Raw genomic sequence first — 23220 nt, forward strand, 5'->3', positions numbered from 1 at the left:
AGCAAATAAATACTTCATTAGGTTTGTGTGTAATAAAATATATCATAATATTAATGAACATGTGTAAATCTACAAGTGAACACCTAAGTAGTCTGAAAACCATAGCTATAATTGCTACAGTAGAAATACAGTGAAAAATGTTAAAAATAAAGGCCCTGGGGATCTAGTCAAGTATGGCATCTTACTAAGAAAGCACTTAGTAAAAGTATCAGAAAACAGCACCAATTGCAGTTATTTTCATTGCAAAATATTTACAGTGTTTGATATTTGTTTATAACAATATTAGCATGTATAATATTACCATGTAATGTCAGCATTAATCAGTCCATTATCAGACTTTTAATAGTCTTTTAAACAGTAGGGCAGTATTCTAAGTTCTAATATGTCTTTTATGGAGCAATAATAATTAAGCTCTGATTTTCTAAAAGAGTTCACGTTCAGCTGCCACAATAGTTCACGTTTTTCTAAAAGATTATAGATTTCTCCTTCCAGTTCTAAAAGATCCACACAATCAATAATTTGAAATTTGAAGCCAGTGTTTTTTTTTCTGTTTTTTTGTTTTTTGTGAAGCTGCAGGTGCAAGATGGCCAGTAATCCTTTTAAGTCTGTTGATCTTTTGCAACAACCTGAAACAGTAGCCTGTATATCTTATTTTTGAACACACATTTAAACCAGACCTCTTACAATGGCTTTAACTTGTGATCAGAATAACAAAATAGCATGTACATATATTTAACTAGGTTGCAGATTAAGCACAGTATTTCATATGTAGTCTAAACCATTATCAGTGTCCATTTTAAACATAACTGCTTTGACATTTATTTATAGCTTTTCTGACCAAAATACTATTTGACACACAATTACTACTTCATTGTCATTCACACTGTCCCCTTGTCATTACTAAATGCATTATTTTCACTTTCGCTTGTACAGCATTCCCAGACTGTACTTTAATTAAGTCACAGACATTTCAGATTCAGTCTGTCATTTGATTCTACAACAGTAATTTTCTGCTGTTTTCTGTTCTTCCATGCTAAACACACTCTGGTGAAATGATATTTGTTTCAATATAATTTACAGATTTCATTTGTAACTTTACATTTTCATTTTCATGCTTATGAGTACACTGTTTACACAGGATATGATTTCTGTCTGCTCATTTATTACTAGCTGCCATCTTGTTTGCCATATGGTTCAAAGTTGTCAACCTGTAATATCAATTATCAGGGACAAAACCAAAAATAACCAGTGATAAACCCAAATCAGGGACACTTTTTTTTACAATACTAGTATTAATAACACAGAAACCCGGCAGGTGAAGGGAAGCTGAGCTAACATGCATGTCCTGATGTAAAATAAGTGCAGCTGTAACAACCATCATTATTTACTGACTATAATCCATCACATTTTCTTAAGGCATAAAGCAAATTATAAAGGCAAAATCAGGGACATTCCTGAAAATCAGGAACACTTAAGTGTTATAATGTGGTTGTCTGCATTTTTCTTAGTTTCACACTTTTAGGCTTTATTTTTTATTTTACTTTCATACAGTCTCAGTGTTACACACCACCTGCTCCTCTGTAACACTTTTAAATGGCACATTTGACAATCCCCTCTTACTAAAATATATGATGTTACTTGGACTCTGTGTGAGGAGGGTTACTAATTATTTCTGTCACTTGAACTACTTGTTCAGTATTTATTTTCTTCAGCATTTATTGTCGCAGGAGGCAACAAAATGAAGAAGTATCATATTTGGATGTTTATTTTTTCTGGCAGTTTAGTACAGAAAGTAAGTCATTGAGCTGAATTTAATCCAATAAGAACTCTCCTAATCAATGAAAGGCTGGTGAAGGAACAAGCAGGATTCAGGTGATTATAGCCAGAAAGGAGACCACACAGAAACATACGATCTTGGTGGGAGTCTGATCAAGTCATTTAACCAAAAGCACTCCTTGGTCATCCCAAAAGGAGACACTTGTGCCTACTAAGATTATCTGGTTAACAGATACATTTCAAAAATTAGAAGCATTATACTATTGGGAATTTTATTTTCACCAATGTGTGCTCACTGAAGTGAGATTTTATTAATCTTCTTTTGGCAAATCATCCTATAAACCCTTTGTACATATAATGTATTGCAATTGTCTTTTCCTGAAGATGGTCTAACCCTTTCTTGCAACTTGAAGACAATGCTAGTAATCTTTAGTTCTGTTGCAGTAACTCACTAATGTCAGATTGGGTATTTATGGTTTTAAACTCTGTGGCACTTTCTAAGATTAAGCCATTCTGCATACAGTCCTTTAGTAAATGTATCTGGCATTTTTAGTACGTACATTTTTTTGTCAGTAGCTTATAGTGCTATTTTTTATAAGAACTATTTTGAAAATGCTGTTTCTATATTTTGTTGTATTGAAATCATGGTATCCATGGCTTTCAGAAACAAGATTTTTATCTGTAGCAGTGATGACACAAGTTTAGTAGTGAGTGGCCAGACGCAAGGAGGTAACAAATCAAGTGGACCATACAGTTTAGTAGTGAGTGGCCAGAAGCAAGGATGTAACAAATCAAGTGGACCATACAGTTTAGTAGTGAGTGGCCAGAATCAAGGAGGTAACAAATCAAGTGGACCATACAGTTTAGTAGTGAGTGACCAGAAGCAAGGAGGTAACAAATCAAGTGGGCCATACAGTTTAGTAGTGAGTGGCCAGAAGCAAGGAGGTAACAAATCAAGTGGACCATACATCCTTTTTTGTTAACTTTTTTTATTGCCCCATTTCCTTCACTGGGTCTACTACTGCTTCAATCACCTTTGGTCAATGCTGGATTTCAAGCCAGAGGCCAGAAAAGAGCTTAAGGGCTTCCCCGGGAGTGGGAGGTGGGGGAGTGCTATCTGTCTTCATTCGTTTTTTTTTTCTTTTAAAACCTAGCCATCACCCAACCCTCTCCCCTATGCTTATTGAACCCAGGTTGGCTGGACCATAGTTAAAGCTTTGTCTGTCTATGCCATGGCACTGTCTAAATGGCCCCTACATTCTTAGAGGTGTGTAGATAAAGAAACTGGTGTAGGCCAAATGAGTGATTTGTTTTTTTATTGAATGTGGGTTTCAGTTATACACAGTTTTTGTAGTACATTTGATTAAAAGTAAATGATATCCTTCCCACACATCTTTTATACAGGGGTTGTGTCCATTGCACCCCTAAATCAGTTAAATCTGTAGCTACGTTAAACAGTGGGGAATTAGATGTTCTTTACAGTCTTCCCAAGTTTTATCAACACATTTTGATAAATTGCACCTTCACCAACTGAATGACTTCCTATCAAAGATTCATCAAAGATTGGTTTGAGCTAGCCCACCAGCTCCCATCCACTTAAGGGTCTGAATATTGAATATAGTGTACTGTACAATGACAGCTGGTGGTGCTGGTGTAACTATCTTATTACAGGGTGGAGATCTGGTTTGCTTCTAGTTTCATGTCTAAATATACATTCATATATGTGAGATGAAGAACAGTGGGTTTGCTACTAGCTTAATATCTGGGTTCAATTGCTGCTACAGAAAGAAAATCTTTTTAAATTTAATTTATTTACTTTATTTGTTAAGTGATCCTGTTGGATCCTTTTCAGCTGTGACCCAAGCTATAAGAGCAGGGGAAGCTGCACAAAGTTTAGTATAGCCACTCAACCAGCATTTTGTTTTCAGTGGGAGAAACCACAGTACTTGCACCCTTGTGAGAGAAGTGTGCTGATTTGAACCTCTCTTGTGAAGGGTGATTGGTCTAGTGTTTGGAGTTAGCACCTTCATTGTTTTTTTGAGTTTTTAATTTTTTTTTAAATTTTTTAACTTGTGGTATTTAAGCCCTGTGTTTGAGCCCATTTCTGCTTGTTTGAACTGAGCTGACGTGAAGTGGGCTACCAGCCACAACTCTGAGCTGAGATACCAGATGACAAGAGGCTTCTGAGCTTCTCAAAAACATAAGCTGCCTGTTTTTTTGCTTAATTATATTGTTTACTGCACTTTTTACTGTGTTCTGCTTATTTAATACTGTATTTAAATACTGTAAACTAAACTGCACTGCTTGTACTACATTTATCTGCCTTACTGCACCTGCTAAATCATATTGTGTTGCTGTTTTCACTGTTGCAAAGCTTTTCTTGCTGTTTTCACTGTTTACATAGTAAATGTTGCTACTTTTCACTGTTTGAAAAAAAATGTATCTGCTTTTACTGTATTTGTGTTTCTTCCTACTTTATTTTGCTTTTGCGTCATCTTAAAAGTACTCAATTGTATTTATTACTGCTTGGTGTAACTCACTCTAAGCCTTTTAGTTTAAGCACTTGGGCTTCAGACCAGTTGTTTTACATTAAGAAGGTTTGTGCTCTGCACTGTAGTGGCAGGACAGGTAGCTTACATCCTTCTAAGTTGGGAACTGCTGATTGAGGGCTCAGTGTTTGTTATTCTAAAGGTGTATTAATTCTGGTCAGGCCAGTTATTTTACATTAAGAGGGTTCGAGGTCTGCACTCTTGTGGGAGGAGAGGTTGGACTCTGCCATTCTGAGCTGGGAATTTCTGGTTAAAGGTTTATAGTGCCTGCATATTTGTACTGCTTCTTACTAAATTGGTACACCTTGTTTGCTGTAGATTAGACTAGATCCAGGCCTGCTGAATCTAGTTTTGTTTGTATAACTTGAGCACTAATCCAGGCATTCTTTAAAGTATTCAATTGTATTTATTACTGCTTGGTAGTAACTTGATTAAAGTGTAGCTATCATTCAAAGTCTTTTGGATTAAGCACTTGGGCTCAGACCAGTTGTTTTACATTAGGAAGGTTTGTGGCCTGCACTGTGGTGGCAGGACAGGTAGCTTACATCCTTCTAAGTTGAGAACTGCTGATTGAGGGCTCAATGTCTGTTATTCTAAAAGTGTATTAGTTCTGGTTTAAGCACTTGGGCTTCAGGCCAGTTATTTTACATTAAGAAGGTTCATGGTCTGCACTCTTGTGGGAGGAGAGGCTGGACTCTGCCCTTCTGAGCTGGGAATTTCTGGTTAGAGGCTTATAGTGCCTGCATATTTGAATGGTTTCTTACTAAATTGGTATGCCTTGTTTGCTGTAGCATAGACCAGATCCAGGCCTGCTGAATCTAGTTTTGTTTGTATAACTTGAGCACTAATCCAGGCATTCTTTAAAGTATTCAACTGTATTTATTACTGCTTGGTAGTAACTTGATTAAAGTGTAGCTATCATTCAAAGTCTTTTGGATTAAGCACTTGGGCTCAGACCAGTTGTTTTACATTAGGAAGGTTTGTGGCCTGCACTGTGGTGGCAGGACAGGTAGCTTACATCCTTCTAAGTTGGGAACTGCTGATTGAGGGCTCAGTGTCTGTTATTCTAAAAGTGTATTAGTTCTGGTTTAAGCACTTGGGCTTCAGGCCAGTTATTTTACATTAAGAAGGTTCGTGGTCTGCACTCTTGTGGGAGGAGAGGCTGGACTCTGCCCTTCTGAGCTGGGAATTTCTGGTTAAAGGCTTATAGTGCCTGCATATTTGAACTGTTTCTTACTGGAATTGGTACACCTTGTTTGCTGTAGCATAGACTAGGTCCAGGCCTGCTGAATCTAGCTTTGTTTGTATGCTTGTTTGCTTGTTATTTCCCTGAAATGCTAATTCCACCTAAAATGCGGCTTTTCAGCACTTCTGTGGATCCCTAGTGACATCTGCATTGCTTACTGTACTTATTTCCTTGTTTCACTTGAAAGAAAGTTACTGTTTGTCATTTTTGCATTTAAGTTACCTGTAACACATTGCATTTAAGTTACCTGTCACTTGCTCACTAAAGCAATTATATAAGTCAGCACTAAAAAATTAAAAGCACTACACCCTCACAAACTCCCTTTGAGTACCTTGTTTCCCATTGACCCTTTTTTTTTTTTCAATTATAAAGGAATTCCCAATACTATTCTAGTATGTCCAAAGGTCAGTTGTCAATCTCCTTTCCAGTCCAGCTGGTGAATCTGGGAATCTTGAGGCAATGTTACAACTGTCTCATGTACACAGACAACCCTCTCCTCCTCCAAACAAATTCCAACACATGTGAGAGATGCAACCATATAGCCAAACTGGAGGCTAAGCTCTCTCAACTCAGTACTGCCGAAACCTGTCAGGAGGAGAAGGACACCACACTCACTACAATTCCAGTCTCACATAGACCTACCACGACAGCAAACCAAACACATAAACACACAAAAACATACTCGGAGGCTCTAAATAAAAATCTGCCTAAGCAGCAGAGACCTCCAAAGCAGACACCCAAGCAACCGCTACCCCACAACAAAACACGTGCAACACATAGCTCACAAAGCCAGTGTGCCAAACAGTCACAGCCCTTAAGGCTAAACAACACACCTGATACACTTGTAATAGGTGACTCTATCGTCAGGCACACTGACATCCCGCTCACCAGGCTGAACAAGGAGAAGGTCACGGTGAGCTGCCTGTCGGGCGCTAGGATCCGCCACATAACACAAGCACTCAGGTCACTCCAAGGCAAGTATAAATATGACTCAGTCATTGTCCATGCTGGTGTGAATGACCTGAGACATACCTCCCTGGACTACATGAAAAGAGACATAGAGGAGCTCTCTGAGCATGTGGCCCAGGCCGGTATGACCCTGACCTTGTGTAGCATCTTACCCTCACCAAGAATGATGCCACAATATGAAGACAAGATGATCAATTTCAACAATTGGCTTAAGTATTGGTGTCATTCAAAGGGGATCCAATGCCTGTCAGCCTGGGATGACATGCTCGATAGGCCACGGCTTGCACCTGTCACCCCTGGGCTTTCAGATATTGGCAAAGGCTCTTGCTACCCCTATAGTGCCTTTTGTAGGCAAGGCTCAAAAGACAAACCCACCTCCATAGGTATCACAAGGGATAAGAAACTAAGAGTAATGCTACTCAACGCCAGAAGTCTAAACCTCAAGATGCATGCACTCGAAACTCTCCTTAGCATGGAGAACATTGATATCTGTGCAGTAACAGAAACCTGGTTCAAGGCTCCCGAGAGCACCCCAGCACTACCATGTTATACCTCATACCATGCTTTTCAGCCCCAAAACTTGGACCGAACCACAAAAGGAGGGGGAGTATCTATATTCGTCAAAGATACCCACACCTCCAGGTTGGTAGCACAGCACGAAGCATCAGAGACTATCCATGTGCAACTAACAGTGGGTAAAACTGCCTTCTAGTTTATAGCCTGCTACAGACCACCCTCCCAAACCCAGGAACCCCACTCAGCCTTCCTGAGAACACTGGAAAATATGAAGGTCTCTCCAAACACCATTATATTGGGTGACTTCAACTACCCAAACATAGACTGGAAGCATTACTCTAGCTCCAACACCCTAGCTCAAAGGTTCCTACAATTTATAAACTCAAATGCTATGGAACAACTTGTTACCACTCCCACAAGAGGGGAAAACATACTGGACCTGATCATCACCAACATGGGGACTCTATGCTCCAGACCAGAAGTGCATCCCTCACTGGTAAGATCAGACCATAAACTAATCTCACTGGATATTCACATCCCGACCCCACCCCCTGCCCAGAAAACCACAGTGAAAAACTTCTCTAAAGCAAATTTCACACTCCTCAAAACTGAGATGGAATCCTTCAAAGCCCCCGGGCCTGTGGAAAATATGGCCCAGACCGCAGAATCCTTTATAAATGCATTCTATGAACACCTTCAGGAATGCATGGATCATGCAATCCCAAATAAAACCAAGACCCAATCCTCCAAAGGCAGACGTCCTGTCTGGTGAACCCCAGCCATAAACAAACTATACAATAGAAGGAGGAAGCTACTACATGATAGAGCAAAATCCCAAAAAGGGAAGGCATCTCTGATCAGTGTTAGCAAAAAACTACGGGCACTCATAAAATCGTCTAAGGCCAGCTTCGAGAGAAAAATTGCACAGGACACTAAGGATAATCACAAGGCTTTCTTTAGTTGTTAGGAACCTGGGTGGGAATTCCCAGATATGCTCAGAATTAGTCCAAAATGACAAAAAATACACCGAACCCACAGACATTGCCAACATCCTAGCTGACAGGTTCAGCACAAACTTCTCCCCCCCCTCCCCACCAAAAGGGCAAATATCTATCCCAGCAGAGTGCTGCCCCCCTGACATCTCAGATGTTCAGGTAAGAGCCGCCCTCTCCAAAGCAAAAAACACAGCATCAATGGGACCAGACAGTGTCCCGGGCTGCATCCTACATGAACTCCAAGAAGAGCTAAACCCAAACATAAAACTACTGTTCAATCTCAGCCTTACCACAGGATATGTACCCAAAGAGTGGCGTACAGCAACAGTGGTCCCTCTCCACAAAGGTGGTGCCTCAATGGATCCTGGAAACTATCGCCCCATAAGCCTGACTAGCTTGGTCTGCAAAGCTATGGAAAGGATCATCATGGACCTCATAAAAAAGATATTGGGGACCTACAGACACTGGATCCTACCCAGTTTGGCTTTGTTAAGGGCAGATCCTGCCTCTTAAACCTGGTCGATTTCTTTGAAACAGTCACCAAGGCCATTGACGAGGGGAAGGTGGTCCACACAGCCTACCTGGACCTCGCAAAAGCCATCGATACAATACCCCACTCAGGCATTATAGATAAGCTCACCAGCTTAAATATAAACCCATATGTCACTAGATGGGTTGCAAACTGGCACAAGGATAGAACCCACATGGTTAGAATTGCTGGAGCCATGTCAGACTCCAAACCAGTTACAAGTGGCGTCCCACAAGGCTCAGTCCTGGGACCTCTCCTGTTCGGTATGTATTTCTCAGAGGTACAGGCCAACACAAAAGGACTGTGGCTGACCAAGTTCACAGATGACTGCAAACTGGGTGCTATAATAGACTCTCCAGCCGACACAAGCATCCTCCAAAAGGGCCTCATAGAAACAGACAACTGGTGCCAGAGCCATGGCCTCAAGCTAAATGCCAAAAAGTGTATAGTCATCCCCTTTGGCAAAAACAAAGTGCCCACAAATTACCACATAGGTGGTAATCCATTAAGTACAGAAGAAGTAATTAGGGACCTGGGGACCCAAGTTGATAGCAATCTCTCATTTGACAACCACGTGGCCAAAGTGGTTAGAAAAACATTTTATATAGCCCACCTAATCATGAAGGGATTCACATCTAGATCAGGGGAGGTCATCGTGCTTCTTTACTCATCCCTCATCAGGCCCATAATTGAGTACAATGCCCTTTTGGGATGTACCTTACCAGACACCTGCAGCAACTGGAAAGACCCCAAAAGTACCTCACCAAGAGGATCAAAGGGCTCAAACAGATGCCATTTGCTGCCCGGTTAAAGAAACTCCAGCTCTACTCAGTGGCATACCGCCTGCTCAGAGGCGATCTGTGCCTGATGTATAAAGCCATGTCTAACCCGGAATTAATGGACATGCTGCACCTCAGAAAATCCAAATCCCATAGAGCTACGTGCTCGAGAGACTTGAACCTCAGCACTGAAATAAATAGGACATGCTGGAGGGACAGATTCATAACCCAGAGGCTCCCTTCACTCTGGAATAAAATCCCAGTCCAGGTTAGGCAGAGTCCCTCATTGACTCTCTTCAAGAGGAATCTTGATGAGTGGATGGGGGATCGTAGGTTTACCCCGGGTATCACTTCTGTGTCACTGTTAGACAGAGGCACAGTATACTAACCTCGAAAAGGACATAGCAAAATTAATTTAAAATGGGTGGCGAAAGCCAAACACACTCTGGCTAGGCTTATAAATGCCCTAGGGCAGATAGCCTAGTATGAACCTATGAACCTATTTCTTCTGTTTGTTCTGTTTTCCTGCCAAGCAGTGTTTTAAATAACTAATTAGTTTGTGGTTTATAGTATTATTTAGTGTCTCTTTGTATTTTTCTGTTGTTTAAAACATTTTTAGTGTCTTACTGCTATTTTACCTGCCGTTTAAAACATTTTTAGTGTTTCTTGCCTAAATTAGTGTAGCTAGTAGCTGTAGCATAGTCCAGCTACAAGTTTGCTGCTTCTAGGTCTGTTTATAGTGGCTGAACACATTTTCCAAACCATCTTTGATTGGAAGGGGCCCTTCTACAACCTTGGGAGAGAAGTCTGCTGATTGGAACCTGTCTGTTGAAGGGTGATTGGTCTAGGGCTTGGAGTAAGCACCGTCATTGGTTCTTTTGAGTTTTTTTAAGATTTTTAAGTTTTTAGTTTCTGGTATTTAAGCCCCATGGTTGAGCAGATTTCTGCTTGTTTGTGCATCACACAGCATCATGCACTGCTGCACAAATGTGCACCATAGCTGAACAGATAATTTTGACACTTCTTCCCATAGATACAGCTGTAGTACATTAGTGTAGTCCTCATCTTTAGTACATCTCCGGTCTAAGAAGTATTGCTAGTGAACTGTGACCTATTAAACCATCTGCCAAAAATCCCCTCAGAAATACCCATCTACAGACCACCTCATCATCATCATCATAAATCAGTCTTGAAAGCACCCACTTTGTGATAACAGTTCTTCAAACCTAGCATTATGGACAGTTGGACTACCCTTGTTTCTTCTGCCAGCCTTGTTGACTTGGGTCTCCTGAGGTAGTGTTTCAACTGCCTTATGTACACTGACAACCCTTTACTAATAACTCACTCTAGTACAGAATGTGAGAAAGGTACCTACACCAAGAATCTGAAATCCCTGCTCTCTTGCACTCAAAACAGCAACACTGAAGAGGTTATCAACTCATCCACCAATACTCATGCACATAATACCACTACTCATACATATAGTACTCATCCAACGCATAAACCAACACATGCGGAGGTTCTCTCAAAAAAATTTACAGAAACACGAGAGACCACCAAACCAAATGACTACTAAAACTAAGACAGTTACCATAGCACCCGAGACACATAGCAACACCAGTGTCTCACCTACCAAGCCCTTAAGGTGTAACACTGAAAAAACACATTTTCTTGTCATTGGAGACTCCATAGTGAGACACACAGCTGTCCCACTCTCCAGGTTAGATAAGGAGAAAGTCACAGTCAGCTGTCAGTCCGGTGCCAGGATTTCTCAGATCACGCATGCACTCAGGTCTCTTGGCAACAGTTACCATTATGACTCTGTCATAGCTCATGTTGGAGTGAATGACCTGAGATGTACCTCACTGGACAATATGAAGAGAGTGATGATTGAGCTCTCCAAGTATGTGTCCCAAGCAGGTATGTCCTTAGATTTGAGCAGCATATTACCCTCACCTAGAATGATGCCACAGTATAAGTAAAAAATGATCAATTTCAGTAATTAGCTTAATTTGTGGTGTCATTCAAAGGAGATACAGTTTCTATCAGTCTAGGATGACGTGGTCGACAAACCTTGTTGCTTTGCCAGAGATGATTTGGACCTGGCACCACTAGGCTTTTGGTTGCTAACTAAGGCTCTTGCCTCCCTGTAGTGCCTTTTTTAGACAAGGCCTCAAAAACAAAATTGCTGACATGAAAATAGTCAACCATAACAAAATAAGGGATATGCTGCTAAACACTAAGAGCTTAAACCAAAAACTGCATACCTGGGAAGTATTGCTGTCACTGGAGGATGTAGATGTCTGTGCAGTCACAGAAACCTGGTTCAAGGCCTCAGAGAGTACCCCAGCCTTGCAAGGCTACAATGCCTTCCACACCTTTAGACCACAAAATGAATGTGTAAGAACAAAGGGAGGCGGCGTTTATATCTATACTAGAGATAAATTCACTTCCCAACTAGTTAGACTGGACAACTCCATGGAGTTATTCCATGTTCATATTACTGTGCGTAAGACCCCATTCAAGTCAAAGCTAGTTATAGAGCCCCCTACATGGATCATGATGTGCACAAGGCCTACTTGACCAAACTGGAATCAATCCAAATATTGCCAAACACTCTGGGTAAGGGGGATTTCAATTATCCCATCATCAACTGAGAAACCTATTCTAGCCCTAACTCACTAGTGCAAAAGTTTCTTGACTTTGTTAACTCAAATACCCTGGAACAAATTGTTGAAACCCCATCAAAAGGAACAAACATACTAGATCTGTTCCTCACTAATGTGACAAACAGATGCAACACTGCAACTGTCAGACCCTCATTAGTTAAATCTGACCAAAAATCAGTCTCCTTCAAACTGACACTAACACCAGAACACACAAAGGGCGAAGTCAGACTTGAAAACTTCACCAAAGCAAACTATACCTTCCTAGGGGAAGGTATAAATGCATTCCAAGCCAACCAAAGCTTACACTAAAGATCTGTACGATCACTTATATAAGTGTATAGACTCAGCTGTTCCAGATAGAATCAAAGCCAGAGCCCAAGGTAAAAAAAGGCTGCCCTGATGGACATTCAGCATCAACAAACTTTACAAGAAACTCAGAAAGTTGCTGTTTAAGAAAACTAAGGCGAGGCCACAACAGTGGAAAAGCACCCTCTTCAGCCTCAACAGGCAAATAAGACAAAATGTCAAATCCTCTAAGGATAACTTATGAGAAAAAAATTAGCAATCACAGCCAAGGATAATCATAAGACCTTTTACAGCTATGTACATAGCTTAAAAGGGGGTCTATATTAGAACATTGAAGTTTCAAAACTTCGAATGTTCTAATATCGACCCCTATTCAGAGAAAGCTGAAAACATCGAACATACAGAACAGCAAATTTTTTCCTAGGGAAAAAATTTGCTGTTTCAAAACAAATACATAAAACACAAGCACACCAAACAAACAGCAATCCACACACATACACCTAAAATCTTACACCTATCCCTACACTAAACTATACACACATCACTAACTATCCACTTCCCTTAACCCAAACCCTAACCTTAAGGTCTTTCACTATTGCAAACTCACCTCACCCGCCCTAACACTAACTCACCTACCCTGCCCTAACCCTCACGTCCACACAATTGCACACTTACCTGACCCGTGCCCTAACCCTAACTCACCCTAACCCTCACATCCACACAATCGCACACATACCTAAACCGCACCCTAACCCTCACTCACCTAACCCGCCCTAACCCTCACGTCCACACAATCGCACACATACCTAACCCGCACCCTAACCCTAACTAACCTAACCCACACTCAATCGTACACTTACCTGAACTCGACCCGTAACTTTCCACCACAGTGCTGAAAATATTGAAGCAACAGAAACGGACAACCAAATTCTTTCCCTAGGAAAAAATTTGGTTTTCTGTTGCTTCGATTTTTACAGCTTTCGCTGAATAGGGGTTGATATTAGAACATTCGAAGTTTTGAAACTTCGATGTTCTAATATAGACCCTTAAAAGGTAGGACTCAAGCATGTCCCAAACTAGTGACTAACGGTATCACACACATAGATCCCGCATAGATAGCAAACTTGCTAGCAGACAGATTTGGTGAAAATTTCACTCCCTTATCCCCTCCAAACTTACCACACACCTTGCCCCAACCCCCCCCCCCACCCTACATATCCAAAGAACAGGTCATTAAAGCCTTTTATAAGGCAAAAAACACCAGCCTCTGTGGGAACAGATGGCATCTCAGTCTGTCTTCTAAACAAACTAAAACATGAACTGGCATCACCATTAAATACCCTATTCAATCACAGCCTAACCACTGGCTTTGTTCCTGTGGAATGGAGGACAGCAACAGTTATTTCCCTCTACAAAGGAGGCTTAGCCACAGACCCAGGGAATTATAGACCCATAAGTCTGACTAGCCTCATCTGTAAAGCCATGGAACGTATCATCATGGACCTCCTAAATAAAGACATAGATGACCTCCAAACCCTGGATCTGACCCAATTTATCTTCATCAAGGGCAGATCCTACCTGTTAAACCTGGTGGATTTCTTCGAAAATGTGACCAGGGCCATTGATGAGGGCAAATCTGTCCACACAGTATACCTTGACTTGGCAAAGGCCTTTGACACAATGCCACATTCAGATATTACCAATAAACTTAGAGAACAAATGTAAACCCCTATGTTGTAAGATGGGTTGCCAACTGGCTCACAAACCGGTCACACATTACCAAGGTGGGTGACTCCACATCCACCAGCAAACCTGTCACTAATGGGGTGCCACAAGGGTCAGTGCTGGGCTGCCTACTGTGTCGTATGTACTTTTCAGAAGTTCAGGCCAAAACTAAGGGCTCTGGCTGACCAAGTTTGTGGACGACTGCAAACTGGGTACAATTATTGAATCCCCAAATTATGTGAGTGTACTTCAGGAGGATCTTATGCAGGCCAACTACTAGTGTCTTAGTCATGGTCTCAAACTGAATGCAAAGAAATGCATCATGATTCCCTTCAGTAAAAACAATATCCCTTCACACTATCAAATTAACAGCAATACCCTATGTACCTGCTAAGGGATAAGAGATTTGGGATCAGAAGTAGACTGCAACCTTAACTTTGACTCCCATGTGTCTACTGTAATAAGGAAGGCTTTTTACATAGCACACTTGATTAGCAAAGGCATTGCCTCTAGAGCAAAGAAGGTTATAACCCCTTTATACTCTTCACTAATCAGACCCATAATTGACTATAATGCCCTTTTAGCATGTACCTTACAAAGCACTTGCAGCAATTGTAGAGACCTCCGACATTTCTAACTAAAAAAGATTAAGGGACTCCAGCACATGCCTTATACAGACCGACTAAAGTCCCTGTCACTATACTCAGTATTGTATAGACTTCTTAGGGGAGACTTATTACTGGCTTACAGAACAGTCTCCAACCCCAAAAATAATGAATTTTCTGCACATCCATAAATCAAACAGGACAAAAACTACCCATTCCAGGGACATAAATATGGCCTGCGAATTGAATAGACATACTGGAGGGACAGATTTATCTCCCAGTGTTTGCCATGTCTTTGGAATAGGCTGTCAATTCCTGTGAAGCAGAGCACCTCTATGACACTGTTTAAAAGGAACCTGGATGAGTGGATAGGGCATCATAAATTCTTACCGGGGATAGCGCCCACAACTCTCCTAGGACACGGGCAGTCACTAATAAATACAATCCTGGCTATTGACTAAAGTATCTATGGTATTACATTAGGATTAAATGGCTAGGCTTGAAATGACCTCTGGGTTGATAGCCTAATAACCGCCTATGATTATATGACATAACCCACCGTGACATGGAGAAAATGCAAAACTCCACACTAGCAGTGACAGAAAGGATTGCACCCTGAAATCTGAACCATGCAGTTGTAAAGTAACACACTCAATTAGTGTCAAGGAAAAAAAAAACAAACAGTAATGGGCAGTGCTGATTGAGCTGTTAGTGTTTACAGCATACCAAAAGTAACTGACCAAATTTTGTCAGCTTTTTTTGTTTGCATCCTACATTTAAAACAGTTTGCCAAACTTGACAGTATACCAGCAGCAAAAAGCTTTAGCCAGTAAGGTCTGAAAGATTGCAGGGCCAAGTAAGCTCCATAGGGAAAATATGACAAGTTTTCCTATGATTCCATTGAGAAATAGTAAGTGGGTAAAAAGAGAAGACTTTTATGAATGAAGTAAAATCTTTTAAAATACTGAAATTATTGGTGTTGAATAGTTAAAACTACAGTAACTGATGTAAGTATGTGGAAATATTTTGATATTGTTGTGACATGAAACATTTTGGAAAAATAAGACACAGTTGTATGTATGAACAAAACTGTGAAACAAAAGAAACCATACCATCTACAGTGGTTCCTCCCACATCTTCAAACCACTTCCCTTATTCTGTGCTCTGTTTAACTAGTCCATGGTTCTTTTTCTACCTCAAGTTTTGATAATAAGATGCTTGTCTCGCCACCCTTTTTGTACAAAAGCCATGCCTCATATTAATGCTAAGCTGCTATTTGTACACCTTGTCTTTTCTCCTACGTTCCACTGCTCTGATAACTCTCTGTAGACAATGTATCATGTTGTAAAGCCCTCTTTTGTACTCTGACATCCCAAACCCTTCATTGTCACAGTAATCATCATCTACATAATGTCAATGAAACTGCTGTTATCACCACAGGAAGTAACCTCAGTATTCCCAAGTACACCTTCAGCTGTTCTCTGTAAAGGGATCAATTATCTGGCATTTGGTGCACAGTATTAAGGAGCTGTTAATAAGCTGTTTCCTGTGGTCTAATGGTCCAAGGTTTAATTATGTCAATCTCCATTGTGTAAGAGTATGACTCTGAGTTAGTCACTTAACCATACCATGCTCCTGGGCCGAGTTCTGGAAAGGTCCATATAGATCAGTGCTCTTCCCCACTTAGCAAATGCAAATAAAATGCAATAAAATAAATACCTATTCTACAGTTCTACATTACCAGCACCATGGCATAGAGATAAAGCCCTGACTACAGCCCCAGCTACTCAGGTTTGATTAGCAGCTAAGGTAATTGAGATGCTGGCAAAGGAGTATGGATGTGCCAATTCATGGGGGGGAGGGTACACACTCGAAAGCACCTCATGGTTGATCTTTAATGGATGTGCCAATCCATGGGGGGGGGGTACACACTCGAAAGCGCCTCATGGTTGATCTTTAATGGAGGTTGGGGAACATGTGTTGGTGTTATCCTTAGGGAAGCAGAGGCATCGGTTTTGTCATGGCAGAGGTCAGATGATACACCAGCATACCCTACTGCACATCTATCTGTAGATATTATGGGTACATAGAAAGGTGTGAGAAATGTAAGGCACATAAAAAATGTCTCATTGGCAACAACAAAATGCTGCAGCATAGTGCCTTGATCTCCTCACTGACCTTAAAGGTAGAGGAAAGTCCAGGAGTGGCATGTTAGCTTCAGTAGACCATGTGAACAAGGAGAGGCTTGTCTCAGTAGCTGATGGTCAATTGCAGGGGTTGGGGAGGAAAAGTATTTAATAAAAAAAATTCAAGTCTATACACTGAGGTGCTGGAACTTACTTTCTGATAGCTTTTACTGAACTTTAAGTGACTCATCCTGTGTGATTATGAGGCCTGAATCTTTGTGGTCATTCTCTGCATGTTACCAAGTTTATCCTCAAAGATATATATTATCCATAGATTGATCCCCCTTAAATGCATTATTTTATATGTGGTTCCACTGAAAGAGGTAACCACACACACACACACACACACACATATATATATCTATAGCCTTTCTTGACTCATCTGATGGTGTTTTTCCCGTTCCTATATTCTTTGGTTTTCCTTGTAACTTCTTACGTGGATAAGGCCAAACACGTCACTGATGTCCAAGTAGATTATATGCACTATGATCCTTCAATCAAACTTTGTCAAGATTTAATTATTGAAATGGATTACAGTGCACTAACATGACCTTCTGACAGTTCAGATTCACATAAGGAACATCTTCTCAGGCACCCTTAATCAATTTCCATCACTGAGCTCAACTCAGAATTATTTCTACATAGCAATGCCTGTGATGGATGTTAAACTGACAGGTCTGTGGTTATTGAGCAATCTCAGCAAAAATAAATAAATGCACAAAACACAAACTTATACATAATCACAAAAATAATTTTTAGTGATACACATAAAGCCCCGACATACTACACACAGGGGGAAAACTCATAGACTGCATGCATGCAAATCTAACCCACATACTAAGACTTATCTCTAACTCTAATGTTAACTCTTAGTTTGAACCTCGGACTTAAATCTAAACTCAACCAGGACTGAAACTCCTCCTTAAATTCTCTGATTTAGGCATATATTGTGCAGATATGGTCAATTAAATGGACATTTATTCAGTAACAGTTGATCTGACTTTGCTGACATGATCTTGATAAAATGGCATTTGATAGTGTTATAGTCAGTCACCATCATCTGCCTAGTGGCTTATTCATTTTCTTACACTTGTATAAGTTCTTACCTTCCTCATCTTGTAGCCATTACAAAGCTTATTTAGCTAATACATGCAATCTGAACCCCACTTTAGAAACCACAGTCTCTGTATTTACTGTACATTTTACTCTCTTGCTCTTCTAAACCTAACACTTTATGTACTAATAATGGTTATTGTGTAATCTTTTAGGAGTCTTGTCTTTCTTTGTATTTGTCTGTATTATGTTTTCCTCTTTGTTTCTAACTATATAATACTATTTCTTCACTACAATTTGATGTTTATGTTATTATTCTTTGCACACTTTTTAACTTTGTTATACTGTATTCTGCTATTTTTTTCTTTTTTTTTTTTCCTATCTGGGCTGACCCTGTAAATATTCCACAGGGAACAGTGTTTGATCCTGGTTAACAAATTCAAACAAATAAATGACTGAAATAATATAATTATGCCATTTTAATGATGTATGACTACTAGATATATCTGTTAATGCTATCACTGATTTATACTTTGCTTCATAAATGTATGTTGTAAACTCATGGAATAATATACTTTGATGTCTAAAGAAATCCATATCTGTTAATACATTTCTGTGTACATGGGTAACTTATGCACTATAACCTTTTCATCATAATTCTTTTCTCCTATACAGATAAGGTTAGCTTACTAGAAACCATTGGTCCAGTCATTCGAGTTGCTGTGCAAACCTTGGAACTCCAAGTGGAAGCAGAGCTTGTTCCAATGGTTGAACTTTCCAGTTGGCCTAAAAAAGCACGCTGGCCTAGATTTCTGCAACGGTGGCTACCACGTGAAAAAACACGATGTGTCAAGGTATCAAAGGAAATACTATCCAATGTTCTTTGCATTTATTTAGTAAATACTTTTTGGGTAATGTACTGCGGTGGTGGTGCTGCGGTAGCGTTGTCGCCTCACATTTAGACGTTGCCCGTTCGATTCTCAGTTAGAGCGTCTTCTGTGTGGCGACATGCATGAACGGGCATTCCTTCATTGAAGGTTGTGCATTAGGCCCGGCAAGCCAGCACGTAAAACTCTACTGCCAATCATTAGTGGACTGAAGTTCCGCTGTGGCGACCCCTAACCGGGAAAACCTGAAAGACACAAACTTTTTGGGTAATGACAAACATTTACATTTCTCTAGAATCTTACATCAGTTTCTTTCTGTAACAACAGGGACTAGTGCTCTAAGGAGCCCTATAGCAAAGTTTGAGTATGTTATCTTTGGGATCTTGCTCTAAGTACTGTGTTATTAAGAGATAGGACCCATGGTTGTAATTTTAAAATATTTGCCATACAGGTAACTGATAATTGTTGGGATTACACAGCTGGTTGAAATCAAGTTATGATGTATACTGCATAGATTCTTAGACACAGTGCATTTGTTGTTTGTTTGAGACTGCTGTGTACTTTACTGGGAAGTTTCTTTTTTTCTCCACTATTGTGTGACTATGACTGGGGAGTTAGTAAACACAAGCCATGGGGAGGGGGTGCTGCAAGGGGCTTGGCAGCTGCAGAAATGCTTACTGCAATGTTAATACATGGGTTGTAAGGGAACTGAGTTCTTGATCAACTGTGATTGAGAAATAGTTTCAGGAATGATTGTGTATTGGTAGTTCATAGGGGAAGCTTTTAAAATCTGCAGTAAAATTAAAACAACTGAAATTATTTTATAAGTTTGTTGAACTTGAAAGTGCAACAACTTCATTTTTTTCTGATAAAATTTTGTTATGAAATCTACCAAACAGAGCTTAGTGGCTTACCATCACACACACATGCACGTACACACACACACACACACACACACACACACACACACACACACACACACACACACACACACACACACACACACACACGCACATTAACCAAAATGAACAAAAGCCTCCCAGTTCCCTCACAAACATTTCAACTTGGCCTGTTTTTCAAACATTTATTGATGTTTCCTCTGGAAGACCACTGCCATTTGTAGTTGCTATCTCCAGCTGAAGATCCTACCACAGACAGCATAATATTTGTTAATTACAATGTGTGGTGTGACATGGTCCTTTCCTAATAATGTTTGGAGGTGTTGTATACTTTATGGAATGATGCAGTTCAAATCAAAAGTTAGAGTTCTCAACTTTAGGACGGCAGAGTTTTCCACAATGGGAGAAATACCTCAGAAAAGTTCAGCTGAGTAACTATACAGGTTCTGCTGCAAGCACTCAAGTCCCAAGCACTGAAAGACCCCTGACTCGAAGTCATGGGCTCCAGCGACTTGTAGGTTGTAGAGGCTGCTCTTTATGTTCAAGTTCTGCTGCAGTTTACCCAAGCACATTATTTGTGTCTGAGCGAGATAACTGGGGCAGCTGTAGGGAGGGTGTGGGAAGGGGTTGGAGTGTAGATAAAGGCAGTGATCAGGAAGGGGATTTGGGTTTAGAGAGAGGGAGGGAAGGATGATTTTAGGTTTAGGGAGTAGGAGGGGAGTTTTAGGCTTAAGGAGCAGGAGGGGAGTTTTTGGGTTCGGGAGTGGCAGAGAAATTTAAGTCTTTAGGAGTAGGAGAGCAGTTTAGGGTTAAGTAGTGATCTGGGAATTTAGGTTTAAGTGGGGGGTTGGAGTGACAGGTTTAGGGATAGGGAGTGGAGTTTTAGCTTTATGGAGCTATCAGGATTTTAAGTTTAGGGAGGGGGAGTTCAGTTGTAGGGTTAGGGTGCTAGGACTCATATTAGGAACTAGGTAGGAATTTTTGGGTCAGGGTTAGAGCAATGGTAGGGCTATACAGTTTAATAGGGTCTGGTGTTGAAAAGGCTAAGTAGTTAAGTAAGATGAAGCTAGTTGGCATTACAGCACTTGACTTTTCCAGTAAGTGGCAGTGAGCCAGTGTGTCCAGAGCTACTAACACATGAAAACTTTTAGTAAACCTATGGTAGAACCATGGGAACATGTAACAACTGCCTGCACCAAAACAATAGACATTTGTGGGAAACAAATAAATCAAAAATAAGAGAAACAACAATACAGTTCTCAAACAAAGAAAGCAAAACTATAATAGCATTTTAGAAATATAATAAAACCCAGAAGAAATATCAGAAATGACAGTATCAAAGCCAAAGGAAGCAAGGATAGCAGTTAGAAATGCAATAATCCAGACAGAGGAAAAGTTACTAGTTCTGTCAAAAAGGTGATACAAAATTTTACTGAGGGACAAAGAACAAAGGAAGACAAGAAGAGGGAATGTTAAACTTAGACATGAAAGTGAGTAAGCAGAAAAAACAGTAAAAAAGAAAGACTATTAACTGAATATTTCTGTTTATTGTTCACCAAAAAAGAGAGATAAAATGCATCCTATCTGGTCAGTAGAAGTGGTCAGCATAAGGCGATTCTTATTAATTGAGCAACCAGGGCAGAAAACAAGAAAGGTGGATATAGGTTTGGCATGCTTGTATGGATTTTGGTTTGACATGCTTGTGTGGATATAGGTTTGGCATGCTTGTGTGGATATAGGTTTGGCATGCTTGTGTGGATATAGGTTTGGCATGCTTGTGTGGGTATAGGTTTGGCAGGCTTGTGTGGATTTAGGTTTGGCATGCTTGTGTGGATATAGATTTGGCATGTTTGTGTGAATTTTGGTTTGACATGCTTGTGTGGATTTAGGTTTGGCATGCTTGTGTGGATATAGGTTTGGCATGCTTGTGTGGATTTAGGTTTGGCATGTTTGTGTGCATATAGGTTTGGCATGCTTGTGTGGATATAGGTTTGGCATGCTTGTGTGGATTTAGGTTTGGCATGCTTGTGTGGATTTAGGTTTGGCGTGCTTGTGCAGATTTAGGTTTGATATGCTTGTGTGGGTTTCAGTTTGACATGCTTGTACTTTGTTAAGGCATCTGAAGTTATAAAAAATAATGAACAACTTAGACATATTTGGAGGGGGTCAATACACAGGGCAAATTGCTCGCTACACTAGATGGCTAGGATTTATAATAAGTGAACAGATTACACTTTGGAAATTATTGTAGGTAACAGCAACGTGTCAAGTGTGGGTAATTGAAAGACACTGAAACTGCAAAACTGTCAAAGCACTATTCTATGAAGCTTATGCTAATTACTGCATAATGGCATTGTGGTTAGGAACCCCATGCAAGCTTAAGAATTGTTTTATCAGAATAGTCAAAAGTTAACATTTTATAATTGAAGAATAACTTTAGGAAAGCACAACATGATAATTTAAACTTCAATTTGCATTGGCTATGCTCATTTCTCACTTCTACAAAATGCAAGCAATGCATCAGATTCACTTCCACACTGGGAACTATATGTACCAATTTGTTGATGAATAGCCTTGTTTGTAATTCTATTTTAGAGATTAGATCATTCCATGGAAAAACTGGTAAGCTTCAGATTAGTCTTCCTCTGGATATGACAAAAACTTGAAGTCTTAAGACGTTTAAGTGTGTACTTAAATGTTTTAATTTTGCTGTTTATATGTATTTGTTAATTCTTGGCAAACTCAAAAAGGGTCTTTTGAAGAAAATGAGTTTGAAATATTGAACACTGAATATTAAACATTTTACTTCCAATTTAATGATGTTCTACAAATGCCAGAGACAACTTTCTGCATGGTTGCCACAATTTTTCACAGTATCCAGTATTTTCGGAGCCTGTCAAAAATGTTATTAGTTCTTTAAAAAATAACAAATTGAAGTGTGTACTTCTAAGCACAAAATAACTAACAAACTAAATAAATAAATAAATACATGGCCAGTCTTACCTTAAAAATAACTTTAATTCTTTTCCAGCAAAGCAATCTAGTGAGCTCTTTCAGCATACTGGTATAATTTCCCCTAGGACTTCATCTGATACTTATTTCAATCCATACAAATTCATGTTTCAATATATTAATGCAGACATGCAACTAGGATGGGGAAAAGGGGAGTTATCCTGAACACAAAGTGTTAGGGGGTGCTATTGGCAGTAACTGGTTGGCCTTTATCACAGTACCAGCATACCAATACTGTAACTACTTTCAGGAATGAATCGCTGAAGTGCTTAGTTTGTGATATTGCAACTGCAGCTAAGTGTTTGCAACATACTTGCACTGAGTTTGTTACAGTTCAAAGCAAAATATCTTTTGTTTATTTATTTTTTTTTGTTCTTAGTAAGGATAGAGGACTTTTTTATTATTTATTTATTTTTTGCTGCTTGGGAAGCACAAATCAAAGTCTAAAAACCTGGTGAAAAAAGCACTAGATCAGGAACAGACTTTTTTTTTTGCTTCTTAACTTGGAGTTGAAGGCAC

At 39.9% G+C, this 23220-nt stretch overlaps 1 protein-coding gene across 1 annotated transcript in view; it reads left to right on the top strand.

The window, feature by feature from the left end:
• Nucleotides 1-23220, top strand: part of LOC122803364 (protein mab-21-like 3) — a 425581-nt gene that overhangs the window by 290178 nt on the left and 112183 nt on the right. The window contains exon 5 of the mRNA XM_044072942.1: nt 18579-18757. Within this exon, the coding sequence (XP_043928877.1) occupies nt 18579-18757 (179 nt within the window). The remainder of the gene's footprint in view (nt 1-18578; nt 18758-23220) is intronic.

Source organism: Protopterus annectens, chromosome 5.part1, assembly GCF_019279795.1.
Source record: "Protopterus annectens isolate FY-2018-M chromosome 5.part1, PAN1.0, whole genome shotgun sequence".
In the NCBI taxonomy this organism is placed as follows: Eukaryota; Metazoa; Chordata; order Ceratodontiformes; family Protopteridae; genus Protopterus; species Protopterus annectens.